The 22,888-nt window shown below is 38.2% G+C and overlaps 1 protein-coding gene and 1 long non-coding RNA gene across 2 annotated transcripts in view; one reads left to right on the top strand and one right to left on the bottom strand.

Moving 5' to 3' along the window:
• The window catches only part of Trpc6 (transient receptor potential cation channel subfamily C member 6), a 116,469-nt gene that overhangs the window by 68,280 nt on the left and 25,301 nt on the right, over window positions 1–22,888 (top strand). Inside the window, exons 3-6 of the mRNA XM_021172271.2 lie at window positions 4,216–4,398; window positions 6,381–6,545; window positions 15,881–16,097; window positions 21,677–21,910. Of these exons, the coding sequence (XP_021027930.1) occupies window positions 4,216–4,398; window positions 6,381–6,545; window positions 15,881–16,097; window positions 21,677–21,910 (799 nt within the window). The remainder of the gene's footprint in view (window positions 1–4,215; window positions 4,399–6,380; window positions 6,546–15,880; window positions 16,098–21,676; window positions 21,911–22,888) is intronic.
• Window positions 16,443–22,888, bottom strand: part of LOC110301687 — a 91,529-nt gene continuing 85,083 nt past the window's right edge. The window contains exon 5 of the long non-coding RNA XR_002378732.1: window positions 16,443–20,034. This is a non-coding gene — a long non-coding RNA (uncharacterized LOC110301687). The remainder of the gene's footprint in view (window positions 20,035–22,888) is intronic.

Here is a 22,888-nt window from a genome sequence, read left to right on the forward strand (position 1 = left end):
ATCATGTTTAGGTATGGGCATTGAATTCCTGATTTTTCCAAGACTTTTTTCATGAATGGTTGTTGGTTTTTTGTCAAATGCTTTCTCAGTAGCTAATGAGATGACCATGTGGTTTTTGTCTTTGAGTTTGTTTATATAGTGGATTACGTTGATGGATTTCCATATATTAAACCATCCCTCATCCCTGGAATGAAGCCTACATGTTCATGATCAATGATGTTTTTGATGTGTTCTTGGGTTCAGTTTGTGAGAATTTAAAAAGTAGTTTTGCATTGATATTCATATGGTAAATTGGTCTGAGGTTCTCTTTCTTTGTTGGGTCTTTATGTGGTTTAGGTATCAGAGTAATTGTGGCTTCATAGAATGAACTGGATAGAGTACCTTCTGTTTCTATTTTGTGTAATAGTTTGAGGAGAGTTGGAATTAGGTCTTTTTTGAAGGTCTGATAGAAGTCTGCACTAAACCCATCTGGTCCTGGGCTTTTTTTAGTTGGGAGACTATTAATGACTGTGTCTACTTCTTTAGGGGATATGGAACTGTTTAGATCATTAATCTGATCCTGACTTAACTTTGGTACCTGGTATCTGTCTAGAGATTTGTCCATTTCATCCAGGGTTTCCATTTTTGTTAAGTAGGGCCTTTTGTAGTAGGATCTGATGATGTTTTGGATTTCCTCAAGTTCTGTTGTTATGTCTCCCTTTTCACTTCTAATTTTGTTATTTAGGATACTGTCCCTTTGCCCTCTAGTGAGTCTGGCTAAGGGTTTATCTATCTTGTTGATTTTCTCAAAGAACTAGCTCCTGGTTTGGTTGATTCTTTGAATAGTTCTTTTTGTTTGCACTTGGTTGATTTCACCCATGAGTTTGATTATTTCCTGTAGTCTTCTCCTTTTGGGTTAATTTGCTTCTCTTTGATCTAGGTGTGTTGTCAAGCTGCTAGTATATGCTCTCTATATATGCTAGTATATGCTCTTTTTACTTTCTTTTTGGAGGCACTCAGAGCTATGAGTTTTCTTCTTAGAACTGCTTTCATTGTGTCCCATAAGTTTCGGTATGTTGTGGGTTCAATTTCATTAAACTCTAAAAAGTCTTTAATTTCTTAATTTCTTCCTTGACGAAGATATCATTGAGTGGAGTGTTGTTCAGCTTCCATGTGAATGTTGGCTTTCTATTATTTATGTTGTTATTAAAGATCAGCCTTAGTCTGTGGTGATCTGATAGGATGCATGGGATAATTTCATTATTTTTGTATTTGTTGAGGGTTTTGGGGACCAAGTATATGGTCAATTTTGGAAAAGGTACCATGAGGTGCTGAGAAGAAAGTATATCCTTTTGTTTTAGGATAAAATGTTCTGTAGATATCTGTCAGATCCATTTGTTTCATAACTTCTGTTAGTTTCACACTGTGTCTCTCTTTAGTTTCTGTTTCAAGGATCTGTCCATTGATGAGAGTGGGATGTTAAAATCTACCACTATTATTGTGTGAGGTGCAATGTGTGCTTTGAGCTTTAGTAAAGTTTCTTTAATGAATGTGGCTGCCCTTGCATTTGGAGCATAGATATTCAGAATTGAGAGTTCCTCTTGGAAGATTTTCCCCTTGATGTATATGAAATGCCCCTACTTTTCTTTTTTGATAACTTTGGGTTGGAAGTTGATTTTATTCGATATTAGAATGGCTACTCCAGCTTGTTTCTTCAGACCATTTGCAATTTGTAAATTCATCTGGAATAACAACAAACCAAGGATAGCAAAAAAAAAAAAAAAAAAAAAAAAAAACTCTTCTGAATGATAAAAGAACCTCAAGTGGAATCACCATGCCTGACCTAAAGCTGTACTACAGAGCGATTGCAATAAAAACTGCATGGTACTGGTATAGTGACAGACAAGTAGACCAATGGAATAGAATTGGAGACCCAGAAATGAACCCACACACCTATGGTCACTTGATCTTTGACAAGGGAGCTAAAACCACCCAGTGGGAAAAAGACAGCATTTTCAACAAATGGTGCCGGCCCATCTGGCAGTTATCATGTAGAAAAATGTGAATTGGTCCATTCCTATTTCCTTGTACTAAGGTCAAGTCTAAGTGGATCAAGGAACTCCACGTAAAACCAGAGACAATGAAACTTATAGAGGAGAAAGTGGGGGAAAACTTCGAAGATATGGGCACAGGGGAAAAATTCCTGAATAGAACAGCAATGTCTTGTGCTTTAAGATGGAGAATCGACAAATGGGACCTCATAAAATTGTCTCTTTCCAACAGATTTTAGGTCTGCGACAGCTCATAGCCACAGAAAGGTCTATTGGGACAGCCTGCTTCTGGGATCTGATGCCATCCACATCTCTTGCACACCCTTTTCTATTTTGCTCCTTCAGCCTCAAAGCTGCAGTAGAACCTAGAAGGATAAATGTTGATCATCAAAAGCTCCATTAGTGAAAATGACAGGACAGTTGTTGGCATCTGACGAATATAGAAGAATGTGTTTCCCTAATTCTTACTTGAAATTGTATCAAACTTACTTTTACATTTCCCAAAAGGTAGTGCCTGTTTATCTCCTTTCCTTCTCACATCAACTACGGCAGAGCTGTGATGAGTCAGCCATTTATTGATCATTACCCTAAGATCAGGGAAGTGCCGGACTGAAATCAGTTCCTATAGCATGGTTGGGAACCTGTCACTATCTGGAGAGTAGTATTCTGTCTTAATCCTGATCTTCAGATGCATTTCCCTTGTAAAGTCTCCTAGCTTAGCAACATGGTTTGGGGCCAAACAGATTTATATCGAGTCAGATATCAACAGTTACTTAGTATATTATATGGCAAATAAGTAGGATTGCATTTACCGGCTCTATCCCAGGTTTTGATAACAGATTTTTGTTTAACATTTGGCGATAGAAGGAAGACCTTATTTCAGGGTAAGAAAACAAGGAGGAAGGAAGTATTGGGAAGACACAAATGAAGATGTGTAGAGATGCTGTACAGAAGGGCAGCAGCAGTTTATGCTCTCTAAAATATGACCTTCATCCTGATTCTTCTCAGCAGTGCTTTAGTTCATTGGAATGACAAAACAGCACAGTTAAAATTTCTCCATTAAACATGGGTAGGTTTTGAAACTGTCTCACTGTGTAGCTTACACTGTGTAGCTTACACTGCTCATCACCCCTCTCTTTCTGCCTCTCAAGTGCTGGGATTAAAGTTACCCTCCACAACTGCAGGGACTCCCTTACACCTGCAGGGAACATACATACATACATACATACATACACACACACACACACACACCCCACCTGGCTAAATTTTTTCTTCTTTAAAGAGATCTCAGTTCTCAGAATCTATTCTTAGATCTTATATTTTGACCCTGTGCTGGATTCATAATATAAGAAATAGCATTCATCAAAAAGATAATTGATAAATCAGAGATGGTAGAACACATCTTTATTCTCAGCATTTGAGAGGTGATGGCAGAGGATCAGGAGTTCAAAGCCACCTTGAGGTACTTGAGGATCAGTCTAAATAAATTAACAACACCAACAAAAAAGAAAGAAAGAAAGAAAGAAAGAAAGAAAGAAAGAAAGAAAGAAAGGAGAGAGAAAGAGAGAAAGGAAGAATAAAGAAGGGAAGGAGGATAATTGTCAAGTGCTTGCTTGCTTTTTATGGCACTTTTCTAAAAGTCTTTTGACATTCGAAAGTATATATTTTATACATCGATGGTGAAATAATATAGGACAGGATCTATGAAAAGTATAGTAGTTGTATTATGGAGGTTTCTCCCATATTAGTTGATGAGTTTAGCATAGCAAAATCTTTTACAATAACTTTGGTAATGACTTGGGCAGATATTAGAGTCTAGAGAAAATTCTTCATGGTGATAAAATATCACAGAGGACTGACAGCAGAGTAGGATAAAAAAATATATTTAAAATAAAATACAGTGAAAGTAAGCTGGACATGGCCGCTTATCCTGACTGCAGCACTTGGGAAACTACTGTGGAATTTTGCTGTAAATTTGAGACCAGTAAGTTTCATATTAGCATAGGTATTAGCAGTGTGAGACCCTTGTTTCAAAGCAAAAACAGAACAAAACAAATCAGGTGTATTAAAACTAAAATCTGATTTTTCCTCTTGAAATCTACAATCCCTCGAATATCTGAAAATTTCTGCCATGCATGGAATATGAGTTAGCTCTTCTTATTTTAACCATACTTCTCTTTCCTAGAATGACTACAGGAAGCTGTCTATGCAGTGCAAGGATTTCGTTGTTGGTCTCCTGGACCTCTGCAGAAACACAGAGGAAGTGGAGGCCATCCTGAACGGGGATGAAGAGACTCGCCAGCCCGGGGACCTCGGCCGTCCAAATCTCAGCCGTTTAAAACTTGCTATTAAGTATGAAGTAAAAAAAGTAAGGCCGGGCGTGAGGCCCCTTTGTTACTTCAGTTTGTGTGCGTGGATATGCCAAGCTGGAAAGAGCAGGGGGTCGTCCCGAGGAAGCATCTAGTGAGGCACAGAACTCATAGGGCTGGTTAGTCATTAAAATCCTGGCCCTTGGATGTGGAATATCACAGTCAGTGCCATTTTGCTTGACTCAGGTAATAACAACAATGACTCAGTATATAGAAACCCTAAGGCATTGTCTGTATGAAGGGAATGGAGTCACAGTATTTCAGATTCCACCTTTTACCTGGTGGTTGCTAGTTTCTGAGTTGGACCAGCAGTTTCAATTCCATTTTCAGTTTGAATCCTTCCAGGGTCTTTGCAAAATACTTTTCAGATTCTTCTTTTGACAATGATCCCTACTTCTTTGACAACCTTCCTAGGACATGAAGACTTTTATTTTACTTATTTCATTTATTTATATGTGTGTGCACATGTGCATGCTGGATGAAACCAGAGAGGGTGTTGGATTCCAGGGAGCTGCAGTTTCTGGTGCTTGAGTCTGATGGATGCTGGGGACTGAACTCTGTTCTTCTGAAAGAGCATCAAGTGCTCTTAAGCATAGAGCCATCTCTCCAGCCATTAACAAGCAACTAAATATGTTCTTTTTTTATATATAAAATAGAAGAACTATCTGTTTGTAGCTATTATTCAGAGTAGACCTACTACCTCTCAACCTGCCAGTTAACCAGAGAGTAATTAACCACCACTCTTTCCTTCCATAACTGCGTATTCCAGACTCATCTGGATGGAGTTTTTGTTTTTTTTTAACATAACCTGATATTTTTCTTATGAAATTTTAATTTAGATGATTACTTTTTAAATACAAACTAACCTTAACCTCTCTTTGAGGGAAAACTCATTACTCAAATGAAATGTGTAAGAAGAAGGAATTCTAGAAAAAAATTAATTGAAAGGTTTAAGATGATAAGAGAGACTCCCAGTGGAGCTGGGTGGATAGAACTGAGAGATGCAAATCTTAATGTGATCCCTGTAGGAAGCATGCCACTCTAGAGCAGTGAAGGGAAAATGTGATTTGTTTTGAAGCAGTGATTTGAGGCTGGAGAGATGGCTCAGTGTATGCTTTAACAACACACACTGTTTTTAAAGAATAACCAAGTTCAATTTCTATCATACATATCAGAAGGCTCACAGACTGCCTATAACTGTGTGGGTGTTGTGTACGTGTGTTGTGTGAATATGTGTGAGTGTGTGTGTCAGCTTCTGGGGTGTGTGTGATGCCTTCCCTCTTCTGGCTTCTGAAGGCATGTGGACTCATGTGAACACACACATACACACACACACACACACACACACACACACACACACACACACACACACACACACACACACACACACACACACACACACACACACACTCATACACACATCCAAGTCACTCACACACAAACACATATACACTCATACAGTCACTCACACACATTCACACAACACATATACACAACACCCACACAGTTACTCTCACACACACACTTACACACACATGCACACATATATAAACAACACCTACACAATCATGCACATACATACACATGTGTGCACATGAACATGCAAATCTTTATAATCAAGCTATATGCCCACATTTAAGCTAGGATGAACTTAATCTTGCTCTTTCTTTCTAAAAAGAAAAATATATAAAATGCATAAAAGCACTTGTGCAAATCTTTTTATAATGTTAAAACCCCAAGTGTTTTCTGTATTTTAAAAGACAGGCTACCAGTCATAGGGAAGGGCCATCAACAGGAATATCTGAATATGTAGAACACATTTAGAACCGTTTTGCTTGCTACCTGATAGATGCCTTGTTTGTTCCTCAATTCTAACTGCCTTTCTTCTGGAAAAGCATAGAACGATTCACCAGAGCTCCAGAGGATAGCCTAAGCTGAGTTGGTTTTAATCGGATCATTCTGTGTGCTGTCTCACCCCTAGTTTGTGGCTCATCCAAACTGTCAGCAGCAGCTCCTGTCCATATGGTATGAGAACCTCTCTGGTTTACGGCAGCAGACCATGGCAGTGAAGTTCCTTGTGGTCCTTGCCGTTGCCATTGGATTGCCCTTCCTGGCTCTCATATACTGGTGTGCTCCTTGCAGCAAGGTATGTCTGTGAGTCCTGCAGTCCATCTAGTTGAATTCTGTCCAACAGGCAAAGATCTAGCTCCAAAATGAAAATCTGATTTGAAGTACACAGGTTCACATGATCTTTCTATTTGTTTGAGAATTTCATACATGCATGTAATGTATTTGAACAAGCTGAGCTCCCACTCTTTCCCTGCATACACTAACTTCATGTGCTCTTTTAAAAGCCCACAGAGTTTGTTTAGTACTGCCAGCATGTGCATGGCTGTAGGCTGCCTGCCAGAGCACGGGTAACCTCTTAGCAACTGCCTCTGTCCCATTCTCAGCAGCTATTACTTGCCAAACACTTTCCAGCCAGGGTGGGACTTCCTGACCTTTCCCCCCGACCACATGCTGAGCTTTTGTCTGCCTTGATTTGAGCAAGACTTGTACAAGCAGCACAGCTGCTTTGAGCTTACTTGTACAATAGCCTGATCATATCTAGAAGAGCCTGTTTGGCTTCAGTCTTCCACCATTATCTCTGGCTTTTACAATCTCTTCTTCCTTTCATTCAGCATGACTCTCACACCTTGGAAGGCAGCAGTGCCACACAAATGCCTCATTTAGGGCTGGCAACTCCACAGTGCCATAAACTTTTAAATTTTTCTAAAAATAATGCTTATTTCCAATGAGAAACGAAAAAAAAATTCCTGAAAATTCTCCTGAAACAGAATACTGTCACTATGTGCGAAATAAAATGTCAATTTATTATTTCCTTATTTTTCCTCTAAGCATATAGACTTTTTTTTGCATTTTAAAAAGTCCTAGCTTTATTGAGCTCATCTATCAAAGGTTTCCTCAAATTTGATTATTATTCCTTTCTTTGTTTCTTCTGCAATAGTATTTGAGATAAGAGATATATTTTGTATGCATATTACCTTGTCTCTTAGGTTTCACTGTTGTGAAGAGACACCATGACTAAGGCAAGACTTATAAAAGGACAATATATATTTGGGGCTGGTTATGACAGAGTCTAAGCAGTCATGGTGCAGGAGTTGCTGAGAGTTCTATATCTTCATCTGAAGATCTCTAGGAGAAGACTGGCTTCCAGGCAGCTAGGATGAGGATCTTAGAGCCCATGCTCATAGTGACACACCTACTCCAACAAGGCCATACATCCTAATAGTGCCACTCCCTGGCCAAACGTACTCACCTCACCACATTCCACTCTATGACCCCCATAACCTTGTTCAAACACATGAATCTGTAAGGGTTATTCCTAGTCATAATATAATGCAAAATACATTTAATCCAACTTCAAAAGTCTCCATTGTCTTTAGCAGGCTCAACAATGCTAAAAGTCCAAAATTCAAAATCTCTTCTGAGACCCATGGAGTCTCTTAACTGTAATACTGTATAAAGTAAAAAAAAAACCCTGGACCTAAGCAAGATAGAAAACTAGAAAACCCACTGGGCAAACTCCAAACTTCACATCTCCATGTCTGATGTCAAAGCACTCTTCAGATCTCCAACTTCTTTCTTCCTTGTTGACTGCTGTTGACATTCAGCAGCATCAAACTTCTTTCTCCTTGGCTAGTTCTATTCCCAGTTAGCAGCTTTCCTTGACAGGCATCCCACTGTTCTGACATCTCTAACATCTTGGGGTATCCAAGGCAACATCAACTTTACAGCTTCTTATTCCAATGTCTGAGATACATACATGATCTTCTGGGATCCTCCAAAAGGCCCCCTGTAGCACTCTACACTCTAGTTGACTCCATTCCATTCCTGGTGGTCATCCCATGGTACTGGCATTTCTAATATACTGGAGTTTCTCATTGCAACTAGGCTTCACCAATAGCCTCTCATAGGCTCTGTTTGCAATGCCAAGCCTCAATTTCTTTGCATGATCCCTTCAGTCCTGGGACATCAACTGCAACTGAGGCTGTACTTTCACCAATAGCCTTCTATGGCTTCTTACAGTGTCAAGCTTCAGCTGTTTTTCATGCCGTCAAAACTTGTAACACCTGGGTGACCCTTACGTATTACCAAGTACAGCTGCAGCTGTACATCCTTGGCTATATCTGGAACACAGCTTCTTTGTGCCCTTAGAAAATACTTCCCAGCCAGGTGTGGTGGTGCACGCCTTTAATCCCAGCACTCGGGAGGCAGAGTCAGGCAGATTTCTGAGTTCGAGGCCAGCCTGGTCTATAAAGTGAGTTCCAGGACAGCCAGGGCTATACAGAAAAACCCTGTCTCAAAAAAACAAAACAAACAAACAAACAAACAAAAAAAGAAAATACTTCCCAGAAGATTTCACCTCAGTGATGCTGATCTCTTTATCACTGTTAATTTCTCAGCTCCAACTAATTAGCATTAATTATCCCAATAGTCTATGACAACATCCAGGCAGACATGATGCAGGAAGAACTGAGAGTTCTACATCTTCATCTGAAGACCTTTAGGAGACTACTGGATTTCAGGCAGCTAAGGTGAGGGTCTTAGAACCTATGTCCACAGTGACACACTTTATTTCAACAAGGCCACAATTATCCCAACAAGGCCATACTTACTAATAGTGTCACTGCCTTATTCAAAGCACCACACTTATATGGTCAGTAAACACTAATAGAAATGCTACTATAAGGCTTGTTTCAGTAAAGAATGTCTATATCAAAGAGAAGTGCACTGGAGATAAGCAGCAATGGCCACCTGCTGAAAGTTTAAACAGAATAAAGAATTATTTTTCAGGACTGAGTGTTGAATATGGGGCCTTGAACATGCTAGGTAAGCACTCTATCATCGAGTGACATCTTTGATTCCTTCTAAACTGTTTATTTTGAGACAGGGTCTCACTGAGTTGCCTAGTCAGGCCTTGAACTTGTAATCTTCCAGTGAGAATCCTATGTAGCTGGGCCTATAGGTCTGCTATGCTAAGCATGAGGGATACTGACTTACCATTCTGTTACACAGGAATATGAATTTGGAAGCTGCATTACTAACAATTTTTTTTCATGTTTTTGAAGCCACCTTTCTAGTTCTGTGTAAATCTCATATCTGAGAGGTTGACTGAAATAATTCACAGATAAACACCTTCTGGTCCATTTATTTTTGTGTTCTGGCTAGACATATCAGGCAGTGAATGCAGTTGCTAGACACAGGTGGGACTCATTTTAGGCATTGTTATGTGGAGGACAACATAGGTCAGCATTTCTCAGCATGGTGTCTTATGACTCAGATACACTGTAGGCATTTCAGTCACTGGAGGTCTTTGTACTGACTCACACTAAGATTTTAGTACAAGGTCTCTTAAGCAGTGCCTACTTTCTTACTACTTACAGTGATGACATTAGAAACTACTGAAAACATGTCCTCATGAGAATCAAATCCACCACCATGGGATTTCCCCCTTATAATGCACGAGACCAAACTTGATCATCTATAAAGTACACATTGATGACACTAACAATAAAGGATTTGTTAGAAATTATATTTATAGTGCAGTTTATCTTATATAAAGTTGTATTCCAGTTCCAATTAAATTAATTGAAAAACATTTATCTTTACTCTTTCTCTCTCCTGTGTGGTAAGTGTGTGTGTATGCATCTGTGTGCATAAGCATACATGTGCATGTGCTGGTGTGTGTGGTGTGTGTATACTCATGTATGAATGTATTTGTGTGTGTGCGCAAGTGTGTGGTATGTGGTGTATGGTGTATGTGTGTGTGTAGGTACGTGTGGTGTGTGGTATTTGGTGTGTGTATATGCATGTGTGTGTGTGTGTGTGTGTGTGATGTATGTATATGTGGTGTGGTATTGGTATGTGTGGGTATATGCATCTGTGTTCATGAGTGTTTATGCACACATGCATGTGTGTGTGTGTGTGTGAGAGAGAGACAGAGACTGAGAGAGAGAGAGAGAGAACATGTGTAGAGATCAGAGGGCAGCTTCATGGAGTTAATTCTTTCTGTCCACTTTTCTGTGTTTTTCATGGATTGAACTCAGGTTGTGAAAGTTGAGCACCAAGAACCCAAGGACCTAAGCACCTTCACCTGCTCAGCCATCTTGTTGGCACTGCTCCCATTTTTCATAGACACAACAAATTCTTTTTAAATTTAGATTTTTTGTTTGAGATTGCATATTCATCATATTATATGATGAATTCTTGTTCTTTTTACCCGATGCTTCTCCCTACCTTAGTATATTTGAAAGCTCTACATTACTTGATATTTAAACTCCTCTGGTCTCTTTACAGTAGCAATACTACGCAATATTCCCAAACACATATCATAGCTTGATAGCAGCTAAAAGCCTTCAGAAGAGTAAATTGCCATGATGACCTCCAATTCTACAACTAAGAAAACTTGAGTATAGAAAAGTTAAGAAATCTGTCCATACTTGGAGTTGACAATGGTAGGTCTGGGGTTTAACATTTAGGAAATATGGTTTACAGCCAGCTGCCAAATTCTCATACTAACATCCGCCTTCTCTCTCTTTTGAGTTAGAATTTCTTACCTGGGTGTATTCTAACCACCTCTTCTGGACACAGGCTGCACCTGTGTCTGTAGCCTCTTGGGTCTCTGCTTCAGTTTCCCAAGGCTTGAGGAGCTGAAGTAAAGTGTCTGGTTCGTCTTCGTTCTCATTCTGTGACCATGCAACTGTGACAACTTTTCTAAGTGAATACCTTGCTTTTCTTGGGAGCAGGGGGCGGAAATCATGGTTCCTCCATATGCTGTCACTTGGGCCAATTGTGGCTTGCCCCAGATTTATACATTTCTCACATTTTAACCGAATCTTAACTACCTGATTTCTGTCACCATTTCTTCTGCTACGGTCATGGTTCTTCCTGACACTTGATTTCACCCCTAATTTATCAGCACTGAGACAAACAGCCAGATTAAATAGGCATTATCAAAGCATCTTTCTCGTATCTAAAATCTGTTTTGTTGGGTATTATTTAGCTTTAGAGTAACAGTGATAAAGTCTGTTTGTAATTTTCTTTTTCTCAGTGAACTAAACATTATTGGGCCATAGAACTGATTTATTTTAATAATGATATATTTGGCTAAATTGATGCCTTTATTTAAAATACTTTAGGTTTTCTTATATAGCCACAAAAATATAGACAAAAGTTTAGAAATATGTATCTTCACAAATCTTGCTTCTCCTCCAGTCACTCATAGATTAAAAAACTAAGAGTGGAATTAATAATGCTTAAAGAGAAGCACTTTGTTTCATTTCTTTTCTTTTTAACTATATTTTATTTTCGTGTGCATTGCTATTTGGCACACACATGTTAAAAGTAACATCTCTCTAATTGGATGTGAGGCTCACTCAGGAGGGAAATTCTGCCTAATATTACAAACCTAGCTAACTTTCTAGGGCTAGTGAGGTCATTAAGTTCAGAAAAGAACACTAACTCCATTTCATTAGACCACCATGATTCCTTACCACATTCTAAATATGTCCTTTATATCTACACATATGTGATCCATTCCTCAGGAAAGAAGCCTTTCTTTACAGCAAATGGAGATCATCACAGAAAACCACTACTAGAAACACCATAGTAATCAAGAGATCAATCATGGGGATCCCAGGCTTAGCAGTTACATCTACATCACAGCTCCTGCATCCATGACTTAGGGAACTTCATGGAAGACAGGCAGAAAAATTATAAAACTCACAATACCAGAAAGTTTACTGTGAAACAATCTCTCCTAGAAATAGTTGAATAAACAGGAAAATAATAACTATGGACAAGAAACTATAGGCTACTCTTGCTAAAATTGTTGATTGTTTCTAAAAGTTTGTTGAAGGAATTCTTGAGATCTCTTATTCATAATATCATATCATCTGCAAAAGGGGATACTTTTACTTTTTGTTTTTCTATTTCTATCGCTTTAATTTCCTTCTCTTGCCTTATTACTCCAGCTAGTACTTCAAGAACAATATTGAAAGGAAGTAAGAATAGTGGGCAGACTTGTATCATTCCCTGCTTTAATAGTATTGCTTCAAGGTTTTCTCCATTCAGGATAATGTTGGGTGTGGATTCATCACACATACCTTTATCGTATTGAGGTGTGTTCCCTCCAGACCTAGTCTCTCTAAGCCTTTTATCATGAAATCATGTTTGATTTTGTCAAAGGCCTTTTCTACATCTACTGAGAGGATGATGTGATTTTTGTCTTTTAATCCATTTATATGATTCATTATTATTTATTTACTTAGGTATGTTGAACTAAACATGTATTTTTGGGATATGACCAGTTTGATAGAAGAGGGTGATATTCTTGATATATGCCTATACTTGTATGTATTTTATTGAGGATTTTAAAATCTATCTTGATCAGTGATATTGTCCTGTTTTCTTTTTGTGTTAGTTATGTCTTTAATTGGTTTGGGTATTAGAGTTATACTATCTTCATAGAATGAATTTGGAAGTAACCCTTATGATCTACTTTGGGGAGGGGAATATAAGAAGAATTCATTGTAACTCCTTCTTGGAAAGTCTGGTAGAATTCTGCTATGGATACATCTGAGCCTGGAACATTTAGTTGGAAGACTTACTACAGTTGCTGTCTCCTCCTGTGTTTGTTTAACTTGTTGTTTTCTTACTGGTTTAATATCATAGTTTGGATAAATCAAGAAAATAAAGTATTTTCCACCTTAATAGAGGGCAGATTTCTAAGTATTACCTTAAAATATTCTGTGTTTTTTTGATGTATGTTGTAATGTTTCTCTCTTTTTCTCTGATTCTGATAATTTGGGTTTTCTCTTTCTTTTGGTTAGTGGGGCCAAGGGTCTGTCAATCTTCTTTATTTTCCTGAAGAACCAGCTCTCAGATCTAATGATTCTTTGTATTGTTTTCTTTGTTTCTATTTCATTAATTTCTGCTTTGATTTTTATTTTTTTTCTTTCCATCTACTTGGTTGTGTTTTAATCAATTATTCAGGAGAAAATTCAAAATACTAAATGTAATACTAGTGCACCAATTTTAAACAAAGCATGTTTGTGGAGTTAAAGACACAGATTAACACAACCTCAATAGTGGTAGTCAGTGTCCCACCTTTTTTATTTTTATTTTTATTTTTTACAACATACAAGTCATCTGGACAAAAATAAACAGAGAAACATCAGGATTAAGTGAGATATTACATCAATGGACCTAACAGATGTCTATAGAGCAGTCCTCTGATGCTTAAAGAGCACAGATTCTACTCAGCAGCACATGGAAGCATCTCTGCCATAGATGACAAAAAGCCAAACCTTAACTAATGCAGAAAAATTGAAATAATCCCACATACACTATCTGACCATTACCCAATAAAACTTGAGATCCACAGCAAACAAAACTCTAGTAGTGAAAATAAACTGAGTTTAAATAAAAATAACTGAGTGAAAATAAAACTATCCAGTCCCCTGAGAAAATTGAAGGTAGCTCTGGCTCTAAAAGTGAAAAACCCCACCTCCTGAATAACAGGCTGCTTCCTCTTAGAACACACAGCAAAAAGGGTCCTTGTTACCCCAGCTGTGTCTGAGCCTCAATCCTCTTGACAACCTGCTAGGGCATCAGGCCAATCCACTCAGTCCTGTGCTGCCCGCACCATGACCTACCCATACCCAGCGCTGAACCTGGAGCAGAAAGTACAACTCAAGCCAGAGGCCAAAGCTAGTGAATCCCTTTGTCTTTAACCATTCATACTGATCAGACATGGTCTAAGACTATCCCATAGATACTTCAGGCCCCGGTCTCTATGCTTTTTCCTGACACAATTGCTGCCCTTATGACTCGTGTGAGGTGTTGTCTGTTAATAATAACTCTGCCATTCCTTTTAGCCCATTGCCCAAAATCTAGTATTTAAGGGCAGAGGAAGCAGTTCTAAGAGGGAAGTGTCTGCATTAAAAAAAATCAGAAAGAGCACAAATAAATTACTTTCTGTTGTAACTTAAGAATTTGAGAAGTATTTATTTTAATATATTTAACTTAATAATTAGTTAAGCTATTGAATTTGTTTGACAATCTGGTAAACAACACTTTTCTATCCATAGTTATATTTTATACATTTATTTGTATCCCAAAATATGAATGGCAAAATTTATAAAAATAATTATTGTTTAATTCTTAAAGTCCATTGAGACATGCCAAAATCTCCTTATTTTAAGGAGAGATAAGGCCAGGTGTGGTGACACATACTTGTGAGTCTCGCAGTAAATTGGCAGATGCTGGAGGATTCCAAAGCTTCTTAGTCAGAGCCTGTTTAGTTTTCTGGAAGAAAAAAGAATGTGAGGATTCAAATATGCTACTTTGACTTCCTGGAAACTGACTTTCTGTTTGCTTTCGTCTGATTGCTTTAAAATTCACCAAAGTTTTAAATATTTTCAATGTACAAAAATATGTAGATTTCATCACATTTTTACAGGTATATCATTGGATATTTATATATGTCTAGCCCTGAATTTTGTGGGTTTCGTTCATCATTTTAGATGTTTAGAGCCCTGAGGTATAATCCAGATCCCCATCCCTCTGCCCAGGTCACATTTCAGATAGAAAAATAATTCAATACTGTAGTCATACAGTAGGTCTTAATCATTTTTCTAGTTTATATAAAGAATCCAGTTTTTATCGTCACCCAGTGAACAGTGACAAAGGTGGAGCCTGAGCTAAACTTGAAAGTCTGACCTTTTACCTGCTGCTCCAGAGTGTCCAGACATCCATGGGATATTCTGTGCTGATCCTCATGACATTTACACCCTGACAGTAGCCACAAGACATTAGCATTATCCAAAGCCTGAATTGCCTTGTATGTCAGAGAAATGCAGGATGAAAGAACCAAGGGTCTTTGCTTTATAACGTAGACTTATTTTATAGTCCTGTGCATTTGAACCAACATTAACAATACCTTACAATTTAAACATTATTTAATGAAATGTTTATTTTAGTTACGCATCTATGTGCATTTATGAGTTTGCCATATTGTGTGAGTGCCTGCAGAAGAGCAGAAGGCAGCATTGAATCCCTGGAGATGGGATTACAGGTAGTTGTAAGCCACCCAATGTGGGTGCTGGGGAATGAATCTGAGTCTTCTGGGAGAGCAGAAAGCACTCTTAACTATTGTACCATCTCTCTAGGACAAGAATTTAAATATTCTTGATAGAGAAGTTAGTTCTCAATTATAAGAAACCTTAATACATAGGAGAAATGACCAAAAAATTATAACAGCATAAAAATCATTGTTCTGATACAATTCATGTAAATGTGTATGACTATTTAGGAGAGAGAGAGAGAGAGAGAGAGAGAGAGAGAGAGAGAGAGAGAGAGAGAGAGAGAGAGAGAGAGAGAAAGCTAAAATTTTTCTTTTGATGTTTGTTGTGGCAGATGGGGAAGATATTGCGAGGACCGTTCATGAAGTTTGTAGCACACGCAGCCTCCTTCACCATTTTCCTGGGGCTGCTCGTCATGAATGCAGCTGACAGATTTGAAGGCACCAAGCTCCTCCCTAATGAAACCAGCACAGATAATGCAAGGCAGCTGTTCAGGATGAAAACATCCTGTTTCTCATGGATGGAGATGCTCATTATATCCTGGGTAATAGGTAAAGACTGATTTTCTGTCTTGTTCCTTTTTGCAGCCTTAGCAATTGGACTGAATCATGCTGATTGTTGCATATGATCAGTCATACAAATGTGTGCAGCAGGAAACAGTGTTCCATGCACTGTGACTTTCTTTGTGATCTGAAACAGTTGCTATGGTGGCCTTATTACCAGTTATAGTCTCTTCATATGCCATGTGATAATTGCATTCCCACTTCATCCCCCAAACGGAAGAAAACCAGCAGGATATTGTTAGTCAAACCTACCATCAATAAGCAGAACCTCTCATGTGTGGTTTGGGAGAGCTTTGATTTCAAGCTTGAAAACAACCATGTTTTTTTTATGTTGAGATTTAATAGAAACTGAAACTAATAGCCACACGTTTTTATTGAAAATTTATTATACTCAAAGCTGTTGACATACATCAAGCCACACAGTACCTCAGATTTGAAATCTGTTATATATAATAATATCTATTTTATCGAGTTTGTGAGCATTAAATAACTCACTTCCTTGGGTGGCTTGTGAAAGAGGGGCAATTCAGTATGAAGCACTACAAGATTTGATTTGTCTTTAAAGCTCAATTATACCTGTGGATTGTCAAAAATTACAAAGATATCTCATGAATATTTATGAGTAAATACATTCAACAGCTATTGAGTGTCACTGAGCAATAAGGACACTGAGTTGAATGGGATGGAGTCTTTCCATTCCAAGAAGCAATTTGAGTAACAAACCAATAAGTCAATAATAAAATCTCATTTGCAGAAAATGCTATAGTTGGAGACTTTTAAGATACTACCTAAGTGCAGATTGGACATTTAAATCTGAGTGAGCTAGGATGCAGAATGAGCAGAGGAAATCCTCGCTAAATACCAATGGCATCTTTAAGTTAAGGTTTTAGGGAAAAGAAAATGTGAATCAGACCAAGAATTTGAAGGATAAGGACATAGAAGGCTTTAGGTGTCGAGCTGTGGCACTATGAAAAGACTGGGCCATTTAAGATTATGTTTCTGTCCTACCTGGGATCAGGGTGTTTGATGAGTGTGGATGAAAGATGTGGATAGTAAAATGATCAGAGGGTAAATTCCAGTGGTTGGTGATGGGTTCAGAGCACATTTCAAAAATGTATCGGTGGTTTTGAGGTAGAGGGAGGAGGCCTGAAGGAGAGATGAGTTCAGAGGCTGAGCCCAATTGGAGGAAAGTAATCTGAGTTTAGCTTGGATGGCAGAGGAGCTGAGAATGGCTTAAAGGTTAAACTGTGAATAACTTGGTAATTGTTATGTGTCTATGGGGAGTGGTGGTTACTGTATTCTAAAGGGGAGTCTATGGATGGCCATGCTGAGAATGGGGAGCATGAAAAACTGCTCGTTAAATTTCTGATTAACTTTGAAATGTCCCAGGATTTCCAGAGATAAATATCAACTAAACCATAAGAAGTTTGGCTCCTGGATGAAGTCTGGCCAGAGACAAATTTGCACAAATTCTTCAATCTCACACGACTCTGACTCTGAAGGCCTTAACTGCATGAAATTCCCTCAGTAGAAAGAACTATGTAGAGAAGACTCACGAGGCCTTTATATAGAATCTCCAATAGGCCATAAGGTCTGCTCCATCAACTGTCCATCTGAGTCACCAGAGAAATAACTGCAGTCAATTTCATGCCACTTCTAGGATATCCATTCCTTCTTGGCTTCTTCATATTGGAGCCCAATGGATGATCAATTGAAATATTAGGAAGTAGTATGATAATTAAGTATGATTATTCTTAACTCTGAGGAAATTCAATAGCTACTGAGTTATTCAACACCATTAAACCACTTCATTTCATTGGCATGTTTTCTGAAAAAACAGTTTTGCCTTAGGTTTTACTAAAATATTGGCAAATTTTGGACACACTGCAAGACTTTGACTTTTCTTTAACTCTTTCTTTTCTAGTTTAATTGACAAAACTGGAAAAGATATATATTTAACTCTGTTGTATGACTTAAGCGCAAATACTATTATATTGCCTTTATCTTTTTACACTAAGAGCTAGCTTTTTAATATATCACTATAAGTAAGATATGCAACACAGAGATTGCCACATAGGGCAGGCTTAGTTAATTTCAGATAATTGCAAATAGCTATAAATAATAATTATTAAAATTTTCAGTGGGTATTATCTGTTTTTCTTCATAGGGTGAGCATTTGCTGTTAGAAAAGAGACGTCTTCTTAGTACAAGATATACTTTTAAAAAGAAAGACATTTTATTGAGAGAATTAGAGATAATGAATTCTCATTTCATTCTGTATCAAAATTCATTCTTCCCATAATTTGATATTTTTAGTATAAAATTAGATACTTTTCACTAAGAAACCAAAGCTGGGAATATTACATTAAGCTTTAATGTTATAAAGAAAAGCATTTCCATAGAAGAACTGCTCTGCCAATGTTTGTTTTACTTCAGAAATTATCTCACAATGCTTATTTGAAGAGAATACAGAAATAAAACAGCAAGCTATGCACATGTAGTATATGTGAGGTTCCTTGCTGAGTTTCTGACACTATTGTTTACTTTCTTGTGTTTTTGTTCTTGCAAGAAAGCCACAGAGCCTACTATAAATATTAAGAAGAAGTTGCCTATGTGGGTCACAGGCTGGATGTGTTATATTAGTTGGTAGAAAATGCTCATGTTTTTATATACAGAAAGCAAATCTATGTGATTTTCATTTGATGAAAATTTGAAAAGCCAAATAGTATAACTGATATTCCAGGAGGTTTGTGGCAAGACAGAATAACTTCACATCCATGTTGGTGTAAGGTCTAGCAGGAACATGAGGCAGGGGGCATGCTTGAGAGTGCTTAATGTTTACAAGTCCAAGGGTTTGTCAGCCACAGTGAACTTCTGGGAAAGCACACGCTATCCTGGGTTGACTCTAAGAGGGTAAGACCACAGTCAGGGCTGCCACTGTCCTACTGTGGAGACTGGGGTTGCAAGGTAGGCAAAGGGGGGTGCTTGCCTGTCACAGCAACTATAGAATGAGTGACAGTGCGTGCCTGACCTCCAGCAGTGATCCTCAGAAGATTAGCAAATTGTGGAGTGAGCGACCCCACAGTGTGTTCCTTGGAGGATTTGTGGGGCACGGAGGGGTACTTTTTATCACTGAGGATAATGGAAAGAAGGGGCACAATATTGTAACTTGAGCCTTAATTCATTGGTGGTGAGAGGGCACACTTAGAGAGAAAGAACGAAGATAAAATATGCCTGGAAGGAGGGACAAGTAGGATACAGTGAAGCATTCAACCTAAGCATGGCTCTGCTAGAGAAGAACACACAAGTTGGTTGCCCTTTAGAGAAATTCAAATGTAGAGAGAACTGATACACTCCACTGCTCTAGAGAGCAGAAATAAGGTAGCACATTCTCTTTCAAGAACTAGACCTCACAATCTGGCAGCAGAGTAAGCCTTTCTCAGAAGTAGTAAGTCACTCATCCAGTGCTGCTTAAGCAGTGTGGTCCCTATGGAGAACTCTCTGGCAAAAGGGAGAAGCCAGACTAGGTATGGGAAGTGTCAAAGGTTCTTAAGCAACAGCCCAGGCAGGGGTGGGAATGGAAGGGAGGGAAGCAGACAGGCATATTTCCTTTAAGCTGAATATCTCTGAATGTTAGCTGTAGTTTGTCAGCTTTAGCGAGATACCATTTATACCATAGAAAAGATGGAGTAAAGATATGAGGAAGATGGGAAAGCTTTAAAAGATGGCAGATTGTGTGAGTTTGATGGAAGCCCCCATCAGTCCCTGTGTCTTACTAGATTGCTGAGTTTCCAGTAGTCCGGTGTATTGCTCTCAATCACGGTAGTCTTTGTTGAGGTTGGGAGACACATCAAGAACTTAGATGTCTTCAGCTTTTTCCATCCTGTTCACTGTTTTGGTGTGAACATGAGTCTTGTATTATTTCCTTTTACAAATTTATAAGAGTTCATAGGAAGTCAGTGCTAATGCTCCCTTAGCCTGACATTCCTAGTATGAGTAGTGAAATTGTCTGCCTGTAAGACCACATTCTCTTAATCTTTGTGCTGTACTGAGAAAAGTGCATGATGTGTTCTTGGAGAGCACAGGCCATGACATTTTCCTCATCTCCACGGGGCTCCTTGGGTGTTGGATTGGCATGTTCTGTGATAGACATGAGGTGATTGTGAAAGCTGGGGTAGAAGTTTTTGAAGGCTAGGAGAGCATCTTACTTCTCAATCAGGTTAGGACGTTATTTGTAAGGTAAGGCTTGAACATGGGGGTGAATTGTACTTCCCCATAGGGCACTAAGAAGAAATGGCAGACAAGAAGGCATTTTTAATTTCTTTTTAATCAAATAATATTCTTCAAGTTAAGGAAGGAGATATGTGAATGTTATGAGTAAATCAAGGAAGGATGGACAAAATGTGTTTGCCATAGTTTCTTCATAATGCCAGTATTGGATCCTACATTTTACACAGGCTATTTTATTTGTACATTGTCTTGCAAAGCAGGTAAATTTGCATCCTCATTTTGTGAGCTGCATTCTAGGAAGGGTAAACTCTTTGCCAATGACTCTACAGCCAGTTCTTGGAGAAGCAAGATATCACAATGCTCCTAAGCCCTGAATTAAATATTTGGAAAACCATGAAGTGTTATTAGTAATTGCATCAAAGACATCAACTACTCTTAGTACACTGTTACTAATTAGTTACCGTAATTTCCTTTAGTCTTTTAAGATGGTCATTAAAAATTTGTTCACAGACTGTAAGGCATTTACATTTCTTAATTTACGTTTATGGTGTTTGTTCTGGTACCCCCAAGATATACATAGAGATACTAAATAAACAATAATTTACATAGGAATAAGTGTGGTTTTAATAAGGAGAATTGTTTCTGAGGGAAAAAAAATGTGGAGCGGGTCAGAGGGCAAGGGCTGCCAAACCAGGTGCATATTAAGCCTTGAGAGTTGGAGAAGGGGAGGAAACATCTTTGGTTAGATGTGTCCAAACTTTCATTCACACTAAGAAATACCACAAGGACATTCATCTTTGAACAAAAGTTCCCATCAGAGGAGTTCTATGTGTTCTTCTGTCTGACTGGGAGTAGCACACAGTAGGAAGAATGGAAGTGGTTTTAAGGAGGCAGTAGTTGAGACTCATGGTCAACAAAGGTTCTGTATATAGAGGTTAGTGTGCTATTCCTGTGACCTATAACTCATGGTAATTTATATGATGTCATATCCAATGTCTGTATAACTCCATTGTGAAAGTGTGAGTACTTCTATTTTGAATGTGTGGGTATGTTGTGTTTGGGTTATCATAATGAACATCTTAAGTACTTTTTCCATTGCTAGAAATAAAAGACCAATTCAGTGCATTTCACTTGAGATTTGTGATCAATATTACTTGATTGCTTTCTGGTGGCTCACTGCTATTGTTGGATTGTAGTTTCTGGGGGTAGGGAAAGAAGGCTGGGGCAAGTTTAAAGGGCTGTGAATAGCCAATGAGACTTTCCTAATTGTTTTTCTTCATGGAAGAGCTAAAGTTAGAATGAAATTGATCTGTTATATTAATCCTTTACTAATGCAGGCATGATATGGGCTGAATGTAAAGAAATCTGGACTCAAGGCCCAAAAGAATACTTATTTGAGTTGTGGAATATGCTTGACTTTGGAATGCTGGCAATCTTTGCAGCATCATTCATTGCAAGATTTATGGCGTTCTGGCATGCATCCAAAGCTCAGAGCATCATTGATGCAAATGACACTTTAAAGGATTTGACAAAAGTCACACTGGGGGACAACGTTAAATACTACAATCTGGGTGAGTTTATAATACTGATTAAACTAGTGAAGATAAATATTGTTTTATGAAAGAGACATCAGTAGTAGTAATTTTTCTCTACTTCACACAAAATTGTTTATTGATAGCATCTGTATTTGACAAATAGCATCAGTATCTGAAAAATCACGCTTTTTGCCTCTCCTTACTTTCTGATTGGAAACCTTTATTAATGACAAGAACCATCTCCCATTCTCTCTTAGAACAACTAGATAGCTATCAATCCATTGAGAATCACTATCTCATACCTTACATTTATGCATTTTTGTTTTCTTTTTCTTTATGGGTCTTTGTGTGTGTTTCCCATATAAGATCAAGTACCTAAACAGTCCAGAAGTTGTTAGGTCCACTGAAGTCAGAGTTACAGATGGTTATGAGCTGTTCAACAGGGCTTATGGGAACTGAATTTGTGACCTTTGTAAGAGCAGCAATCATTCTTCAACACTGAGTCCTGTCTTGTCTCTAGCTTTATATTTTTTCTTAGTCTATCAAGGTAGTTCACATTAGACAGTAATCCAAAAAGAGCTAGAATAGGTATTTGACCCATCATGTCTTCCATTTCATGAAATCATACCCTTCCTTCTAAAGCCTCTAGTAAAATCTTATTTTGGCTGTACTTCTGTCTATAACACTGTAAAAAAAAAAAAAAAAAAGCCGAGATCTCATTGTGAACCCCTCCCTCCCCTTCATCTATTTTAGTAACCTGTTGATTCTTTCACTTTTTAAACTCATTTGACTGTTCACCTAATGCATAGACCTGAGCAAGCTTCCTTTGTAGTACTTCTTTTTAAAAAAAATATTTTTATTAGGTATTTTCCTCATTTACATTTCCAATGCTATATCCCAAAAGTCCCCCATACCCTCCCCTACCCATCCACTCCCACTTTTTGGCCCTGGCGTTCCCCTGTACTGGGGCATATAAAGTTTGCAAGTCCAATGGGCCTCTCTTTCCAGTGATGG

The sequence above is a fragment of the Mus caroli genome, chromosome 9 (genome assembly GCF_900094665.2).
Source record: "Mus caroli chromosome 9, CAROLI_EIJ_v1.1, whole genome shotgun sequence".
NCBI lineage: Eukaryota > Metazoa > Chordata > Mammalia > Rodentia > Muridae > Mus > Mus caroli.